At 46.1% G+C, this 9,178-nt stretch overlaps 1 protein-coding gene across 2 annotated transcripts in view; it reads right to left on the reverse strand.

Moving 5' to 3' along the window:
- Window positions 1-2,347: 2,347 nt before the first annotated feature.
- The window catches only part of si:ch73-105b23.6 (fibrillin-2), a 25,039-nt gene continuing 18,208 nt past the window's right edge, over window positions 2,348-9,178 (reverse strand). Inside the window, exons 17-25 of one of the 2 annotated variants that reach the window (XM_060073000.1) lie at window positions 8,770-8,962; window positions 8,351-8,470; window positions 7,664-7,783; window positions 7,270-7,290; window positions 7,008-7,069; window positions 6,340-6,532; window positions 5,773-5,901; window positions 5,224-5,398; window positions 2,348-3,400 (exon numbers count right to left, since the gene is read on the reverse strand). In XM_060073000.1, coding sequence (XP_059928983.1) covers window positions 3,238-3,400; window positions 5,224-5,398; window positions 5,773-5,901; window positions 6,340-6,532; window positions 7,008-7,069; window positions 7,270-7,290; window positions 7,664-7,783; window positions 8,351-8,470; window positions 8,770-8,962 — 1,176 coding nt within the window. In that variant the 3' untranslated portion in view covers window positions 2,348-3,237. The remainder of the gene's footprint in view (window positions 3,401-5,223; window positions 5,399-5,772; window positions 5,902-6,339; window positions 6,533-7,007; window positions 7,070-7,269; window positions 7,291-7,663; window positions 7,784-8,350; window positions 8,471-8,769; window positions 8,963-9,178) is intronic. The other variant, XM_060073001.1, reaches the window with a different exon arrangement.

Consider the following 9,178-nt stretch of genomic DNA (forward strand, 5'->3'; position numbering starts at 1 on the left):
AGAAAGAGAAGGGCTAGGCCGGCGAGGGCAGAGGTTGGTGGTGGTGGTGGTGGGGTCACATTGAGTATACCTTATTGTTATGCTCATTGCACAAACCTTGTTCTCAGAATAAGTCTCGTGTTCAAAGTGGAGCCTCGAGGCTAATGCTTGGCCAATGGGACCAATAGGGACCTCCATGCATGGGTGAATGCAGGTGACAAATATGAGAAGATGTCCACCTATGTAACCAGAAGACATGCCGATCATTAATGAATGAGGCTTTGTAAATGCACCTGCCAGCTCCGTTCCTGAGGTGTGGCTCACCTTTCAGATAGAAAGAGAAAGAGAGAGAGATTGAGTCTTTGTTGGTCGGAGCCAGTGAAATTGACATGGTAAACGCACGCACACCCACAGAGAAACAACAATCACACAGTTTTTGTGTGCGTGTTTTACTATAGATGTACCTGCCAGCATGTACCTATACATACATGCAGGGCAGTGTAAATGTGGACGCGTACACTGGTACATGGATGTTGACTACCAGGGAAAAGGAATGTTTATGCACGCATGTATTTTTTATGACCTGCAAGCAATGTCTGCCAGATATGGCCTTCTCCTTAGAGGATTCCTGATTACGACTAAGATGTTTGGTTCCTTGCCGCCATAAAGCAAAGGTCTGCCTCAGCCAATGAACTATTAAGTCACGGAGCCTGTGAAAGGGCACGGCCAGCCGCACAGAGGCAGGCCTCCTCAGAGTGTTTATGAATGCGTGTGAAAGAGGGCCTCAGCTGGGGAGGGCCAAGCACATGCCAGCTGTGCCCCGGCCATCCTCACCCAGTGCTCCGTGTTCATCAGCGTCCCCACGGGCCTACCTGTTACCCGGAAACAACTTCATTGTGCAAAAAAAAGGCTGTGATGGAGGCTGAAATGATGAATGGGTCCGATAAGAGGATTTTCTCGTGCAGGCTATTCCCTGCCTCATTTCAATCACGTTGTGATGAAATGGATATTATAGCTAAGCATGCACTTATCCCCCTCCAGCACCATCCCTAGCACATTATATTTGTTTGCTCTGGAAAGTCTCCATTGATGCCCGCCATACCTATCTGGTCTGTGGCTAGGATTCTGTGTTCGAGAAAAACAGAGCTTGTCGATAGACTCCCTGCTGTTGATGTTTGCTGTTCTTTCTTATATTTCTATTCGAAAGTGTTACCCTTCTCTCATTCCTCTATGTATTTCTAGCTCCCCTCTCTCTCTGCGTCTCTCTCTCTCTCCCTGTTTCGTTCTCTGGCTCACTTCCAGCTGTCTGCTGCAGTCAGCGCAGAACTGTACTTCAAACCCTGCAGCCCTCGGCGCCACATGAATCGCCGCTCCCTGGAAACAGAAGTACCGGAGACAATTAAATGAAATGGCAAAAATAAGGAGCTCTCCCTTCGCTTGCCTGTTTAGCTGTTGAAAAGGAGTGCGCTCTGTTTGACACAGGTGTCAGGGGCGGTCCTCACAGTGCAGCTTAAGGTCCTTTGGCGTGCGTGTGTGTGTCTGTGTGTGTGTGCGTGTGTGTGTGTGTGTGTGTGTGTGTGTGTGTGCGTGCGCGCGCTTGCACTTTAAAGTCAGGAAGTTTGTCCTTCCCCAGCGTGGCATGACAACATGATCTGGCTTTACTCAATTAGCGCAACTCTCCGAGGATGCAAGGCAGGGCTACGGAGGAGCGGTGCTGCGGTTCTGCAGCACCAGTACCAGAACAAGTGGGAGGGTTCTTTTTGGGAGTGTGCACGTAGGCACGAAGGTGTGTGTGTTTGTGTCTGATTGAAGTGTGGGGACCAGAATGAGGACGCTGGCAGGGAATGTGCTTTGCAGCAGCCTGTCCTTGACCCCCCCCCCCCCCCCCCGCGCCTGGATGCAGACTGGGCCAGGTCGGTTCCCGCAGTGACAGGGATCTGCAGGGGCTCGCCTGCCGCTTCACATGAGCTCATTTTGCAGGTGGGGCTGGTGACTAGACTTTACTGCACGCTGCGGTCACTTCCAGATGAAGGCTGCAGAGCAGGTGTCTGGAAGGGTGTGTGTGTGTGTGGGGGGGGGGGTGGGTGTGTACATGTGTGTGTGCATGGCGACAAAAAAAAGGCATTTCTTCTGTCTGACTCAGTAATGACACCTAGTGTCTTTGAAAGATATTACAGTTCAACTGTTGAGTGGGGAAATAGATGCGTTGAAATGTCGCATAACGACAGTACCCTCCTGCTGGTGCTTTAACATTTGACCTCAACTAATAGAAGCTTATGGCTAGCCTTTGCTAGAGGTTTCAACAGCAACTTCTTGTCTGTTTTTGAATAAATTAATAGCCCGGTCAAACACAAGTAAACATAACAATCTAAAATCCACGACTAATTATCTTCACTTAGAATCAATTTGTTTACATTTTTACTAATGCACTAATGCACAGGAATGGGCAACATCCATACAATTTTGGTTCAGAGACTTTTTTTAAATATAAGAGATTTTAGACATCTTTATTAAAACTCCCAACAAGATAAATATATAAAATGCAATATGTTTCGATGCATTTAAAAAAAATGAAATATTTCAATATCCACCAAATATATACACAAACTGCAATTTGCATAGGTCTTTACATGTAGGGTATCCACTGCTTCCTTTCTAAACTATAGTTGATGCACCATTTAAAAAAAGAAGTCTGGCTAAAGATAAAGGCGTATCAAGGGTAAATGTCAGAGTCATTTGGAACCTGAAGACCACTGCAGTGGTTTTCTTTTCATCAATGTCTCCCAGCCAAGAGGGCTATTGGTTTTGCTGGGTCAGACCCTATGGAGGAATTGGCAGGCCCCCTCTCTCTGCATTAACGGTCAGGATCTAATAGACTTTCAAAGTCACTCAGGCTTAAATGTTTGTACATTGCGGCATAAATAAGTCATCCGTCTTGTCATTATAAGGCCATTACGGCTCTTAAAATGCCCAATCACCTGTCAGGTGCGTGGGTGAGCGGGGGAGAATGTTTGTGAGCATGCAAATGGCTGTTAATACACGTGAGTGTGCATGCACACGCACATCTGTGCATGTTTGCCTTTTCTAGCTTTTCTTCCGCTGCACTTTGTGTGCATTTGATCATATTACATGTGCTGTGTCAGTTGGTCTTTGTGTATGTGTGACTGTGTTTGCGCTAGAATGTATGTGCGTGTGTGTGTGTGTGTGTGTGTGTGTGTGTGTGTGTGTGTGCGTGTGTTTGTGTGTGTGTTTGTGTGTTCAGCTTGCCGACGAATATATATGATTGGTGTGATGGTAGCTCCTGGGTGGGGGCGTGTCCAGGGAGCGGGGGCAGGAGTGGCTGATGTACTGGAGGGAGGGGTCAGAGTAGTTGAAGGGCGGGGGGATGTACTGCAGGTACCCAGGCAGCAAATGGGACGGCCTGCAGAAGAAAACGAAAAGCAAACAGACAAAACAACCAATCAGAGCAGAGATATCAAAAGGCACCTGTCACACATGACACAATGCACAATGGCGAGGCGTTGGTGTGTCCAGGTTATTGCTGGGGGACTTGTTAGTGATATCGTGTTGTAATGCGCAATGATGACATAGTTAGTTAAAGAGGTTATACAATTCTATTATATTAATTATATAAGCAAGACATTGGACTGTGTATGGATATCATACACAGTATACCTTCTATTAGTATTAGAATGAAAAAGATGAGGCGATTTAGTTTTCTTACTTACTTTATTGGACCAATTACAGAAAATCCTTGTTGGTATAGGATGCTTTTAGCACTAACATTAACCTAATGTGGGGCTAGGCAGATTCCCAGCATGAGAAATCCACTGGAAAGTGTATTGTGGAGCCAGACATCTGTTTTGTCTATCTTATTTTGCAGCACAGATATTTTGGATTTCAATGGTAGTATCAGTATCAGTAATATCATAATAAAAAATGTATATATAATATAAATATCAGTAAATCTTTTTTCTTCAATGAATCAATGATGCACAGAGCGTTAGGTTAATGCACGAAAGAATTCTGCTCTGAAAAAACTATTCAGACATCATTCAAAATGATTTGAATGAGGATTTTTCAGCAATGCATTGTTTATATCGCCTGTGGGATTAAAAATGTATCTGCGTGCCCTGGTATCATCCGACATAATCCTAAAACGGCGTCTCTCTGAATTGTTGACTGTGAACGGACAGGAGCGTGCCTCGTCTGGACAATTAAGTCCATCTACAGTAATCACACAACCTAATCCCCCAATCCCACAAAGGGCCATTATACATCCATAGGGATTCTATCCAGTAAACAGAGAGCCTAAGCCTTAATCAAGTCGATCAACCTCCATGTACACAGTATATACATGGGCCAAGTACATTGTACAACATACATTGTGGTAATAATGTACATTGCGTGTGTACACGCACGCCACAACACTTACTTATACTGTATTAAAGATGAATGAAAGTACATACCATTGAGTTCAGTGTGGTTTCCCCTACTCCTCATCCTAACTACTACCACTAAAACGGCTGCTAATAACAAAAGCAATATTAGAAGATATCAACACTATGACGTTACGAAGATCCTATGCAATGATAATTCTATAACATTTAATGATACAGTTATAAGGTTGGTGTTCCAAACACCTTTCAGCATTTCACTGCACGTCACCAAGCCTTAGTCATCCTCTGTCTTCTACAACAAAGTGTTCTGGACTGATACATGGGAACAGTTTTATAACTCGTATGCAGCCCAGTGTTGTCAGTAGGTCGAGCTTTTAGTTTAATATAGTACGAGAGTGGGCAGTCCATGCGCTGACAGAGGAGAAGCGCAAGGAAAGAAATGCAGCAGAGTCATACCATAGCCATCTGCGTTCCCCGCTACCTGCAGCTACAGACTCCTAGGACCCACTAGACCGGTGTGTGGCTGACCATGCACTTGTGTATGGATATGTGCCACACACAGATGCATGTGTGTGCATACACATACCCACATTAGTGCGCCTCTGCGGCAGTGGTCATGTTTGCGCTTTGTTTGTTTTTTAACCTTTAAGTTGTGGACTCCAAACATCCTACTCAGACACCGAATCAATTCCAATGCATGAGTCACCCTCGATTATTGGGATTATGGAATTGTGGTGCGTGGGTGTTGGTGGTAATGTGTGGGTGTGAGAGTGTGTGTGTGTGTGTGTGTGAGACGTGTGTGTGTGTGTGTGTGCGGCCCCAAGTGCGTGCGTGTCCTACTCACTCTCTGGGGGCGGTCTTTTTGCGGGGGCAGCAGCAGCAGAAGCACAACAGGGCGAGCAGCAGCAGCAGGAAGGGGATGCCAATGCCCAGCACCAGGCCCAGGATCAGGGCTGTGTTGTCCCCCTCCGGAGGCTCCACCACACTGCTCTCGTTCCCTCCTTGGATAACATGACTGCCTGAAACATAACGGTCAATAAAAATAGTTAAAGATGAAATAACATAAAAATATAGATTTAAAAATGCAATGTTGGATCAATTCATGATGTGCTTACTGTCTTGCATGTCCTTCACTGAGCAATGAGCGGTTAAAAAGCATAACCGTCTGTATGTGTAGCATAAATAAATAAACATCCCAGAATATCAGTATACATTGCATGTTAAGAAAAGGGTAACGGATGCAGATCTACGCCATCGTCCACGTCCCTGTTAAATCGGCAATAACAATCTGTTCATCAGCAGGGCAACATTCAACATTGGGCATCCTGTCCCTCCCCGGCAGCCCCGTGCTTCCCCGGCCTGGGAGTGCTTCCTAGCAGCAGGTGCTCCTTACCCAACACGCAGGCCTGGGACTCGTCCACCTCGGTGGTGCCGTTGCACACGCACCTGTAGCCGCCGTAGGTGTTGGCGCAGAGGGCCGGCCACGCGCACGCGGCCTCCTTGGCCGCGCACTCGTCCAGATCTGTTGGGGGGGAGGCGGCGTTAGAAAGGACAAAAAAGAAAAGAAAAAGGTGGCTGAGTGGGCGGGAAAAACAGACACGCTCTCTCTCACTCTCACCCTCTTCCACGATGAAACCACACCGCGTTTGGTGTGCAATTATAGTTTCATTGCACCCTTGTGTGGTATTAAATCTTTTTATAGTGGCTTTGATTGTTTGCTATGTATACACACACAAACACACGCCATTATAATAGTTATCAATAAATATGGATTTTCTGGGGTATGTTTTACTGATATATGTCGCAGTGTTGTGATGCTGTGTAAATCCTGACACATAGCACACATTGGGTATTGAACACATGATACTAGGACACTACTGCTGCCTCAAACCCATCTATATTTAGATATACCAGACGTGTGCAGTACATGGGCATGTTGTTGTTGTTGTTGTTGTTTTACCTCCGACCTCGGGAAGGCCGATGCCGTAGAAGCGTCCCACGCGGCCCAGGTATTCCTGGATGTACCATGCGGGGGTGTCGCTGGACACGTTGATGCGGTACTCCCCGGGCCCCGGCCCGGACCCCTGCCGCGGGCCCTTAATGCTGGCGTTGTAGAACTTGTTCTGGAAGCCCACCGACAGGATCTCCTCCAACTTGGGGACCCGGTGTTTGGGTTGGTTGGGGTGGGGGGTGGAGATGGAGATTGTCAAGACGACAATGATGCCAATAACATGTTTTATTTGTTTGTGAGTGTGTATTATGTGTATTATGTTTTATAGTCTGCCAAAGACGTCGACGTCGCTTAGCAACCGAGTACGCTGGGGTTGATAAGTTACCGAACTACTTGCGGAGAGAAAGACGGCAAAAAATTCAGCTTTCCTTGACAGTTCTCATTAAATGTTTAGCAACGGTGAATTATCAAATATAATTCACTGCCGGAAGTTGTGAGGGGCCCGTGCAAGTGAACGGAGCGTTCCAAGGCATTGAGAAGAGCCGTGTAACAAGTTTCAGATTTCATTTATTGTGCTATGGTTACATATATATGAAAAGGCAGAGGTGAAGTCTGATATCACAGTGTACTATTATAATGACACACCCACTCTCACAAACACACACACACAAACACACCTGTGTCAGCATATCCTGTGTGGGATCCTTCCAGTCCATGGAGACGTTAAACACATTAAAACCTGCAGGGAGAATACAGAAATGGCCACAACAACCACATAATGACCTCACACTGCCATATAAAGCCTGGGTCCCCATGGTAGCAACACACAGGAAGTCACACTGACACATAACCGAGCCAGAGAGAGAGAGGCAGAGAGAGAGAGAGAGAGAGAGAGAGAGAGAAAGGGGAAAACGGGAGCAGTCATCTGGGATCTCTTACCTGGAGGGTTTGCTGACTCACCTGTGAAGAACAAACAAACAATTTAGCGCGACACATAGCACGCTAAGGACAAGTTTGTGTACACTCACCTGGGAAAAGAATAACTAACAGCCATAAACAAACCAAATAAAAGCCGGCCTAGTAAGTCCTAAAAATAGGCCAATAATGACCAATAATTATTATGCTACTTTCTTCATTAACATTTATAAGCAGATAAAAACACTACCAAAAACCTAAGATGGATTCCTGCCATTCTGCATGTACGTACATGCAGTAACAGGCGGTATGGAGTCAAATTAAACAACTGTTCTGTGCCGGACCATTTCATACAGGACATGCAATGTCCTAATCGTTGTGCCTTGTACATACAGGGGGACGCCAGGGAGGTACGCACCACAGCCATCAGCCGCCATACTCTTCTGGTACCTACAGGAGCAGTGCACAGAACCAGGCCGGTTCATGCACTCAAACTTGGCGTTGGGGCAGGCAGAGGGGTCCTGACACTCGTCGATGTCTGCAACATGTACATGTTTCAATCGACTCTGCCGTCTTTAGGCTAACCGCAGTTGCTACATTACTGTCAATTTTGTAGTTCTAACTAAAAATGAACTCCTTGACATCTGTTTTAGACGTCGATTTTGCCTTATGGTATTTAGGGCCATATCACTTATATGCCATTTTGTTGGCCAATGCAAAGCGTTTAAAGTGTTAAAACCCCTAGCCCTTAACCTTTGAATAGTTACTGCAGTTAGGCTTTAGTGCCAAAGCCATTGAAGATACGATATCATTCATAGATTAATTTATTGTAGTTCTATGTCTTCTCTACTGCCTAGGCCAGCTAGATATCTGCCCACATTTAAAGGAAAAAAATGTCTTATGTTTCTCTGGTGACATTTGAAGCTGTGTAATATCCTATTGTAGAAAACTATCTTTAATTTGTTTCTCTGCTTGGAGAGTCAGCCAGCCATGACAATTGCACTAATCAGTGTTTCACCAGAGACAGAACTGTTGTGCATGAGATTAGCACTTTTAGCACCTCAGTTGCTATTTGTGTCTTTCTCTTGCTCTCTGCTTCTCTCACCTGTGCAATTAAATCCGTCCCCGGTGTAGCCAGGTTTACACTTGCAAGAGTAGCTGTAGCCATTGTTGTCGCAGTCAGCCATCTCATGGCAGGGAAAAGGGGAGGGAGGCAGGCAAAAGTCTGAGAACCCAGAAGGAGATCAAACACCCACACATATATAATTAAGGTGGGTGAACAATGGGTCTGAGAACTTCAGTCGCACAAACCCTGACCTGATCTCTTTGTCCCACCAAGCTTTGACTACAAAACAAAACAATGATTTGATGCATCATATAATACCCAGTGTCATTAGCAGTCACCCATACAATTTGATTAACACAAGATTTATGCATATTATAATATACAATCAAAACCAATGCACCGAGTTAAGCACTACCAGCCCTGTTTCCATTTTGTCGATTACTAATCCATCAGCTGACCCTTCTGGAAGCACTTGTATCCTTGTTTGCCCTGGTAGACATTGGGCGAGGGACACTCTCCGCAGGAGAAGCTCTCTGGCTCGGCCCCGGGCAGACAATCCACGCCTGGGAAACACGGATCGCCCAGACACGGGTCCCAGACCACCCTGCAGAACTCCCCGCTGAAGCCCTCCGGACACAGACAGCCCACCACCTGGTGGGACAGACAGACAGACAGACAGACAGACAGACAGACAGACAGACAGACAGACAGACAGACAGTCAGACAGACAGTCAGACAGACAGACAGACAGACAGTCAGACAGACAGACAGACAGACAGACAGACAGACAGACAGATAGACAGACAGACAGTCAGACAGACAGACAGACAGACAGACAGACAGACAGACAGACAGACAGACAGACAG

This window comes from Gadus macrocephalus, chromosome 15 (assembly GCF_031168955.1).
Source record: "Gadus macrocephalus chromosome 15, ASM3116895v1".
Lineage (NCBI taxonomy): Eukaryota > Metazoa > Chordata > Actinopteri > Gadiformes > Gadidae > Gadus > Gadus macrocephalus.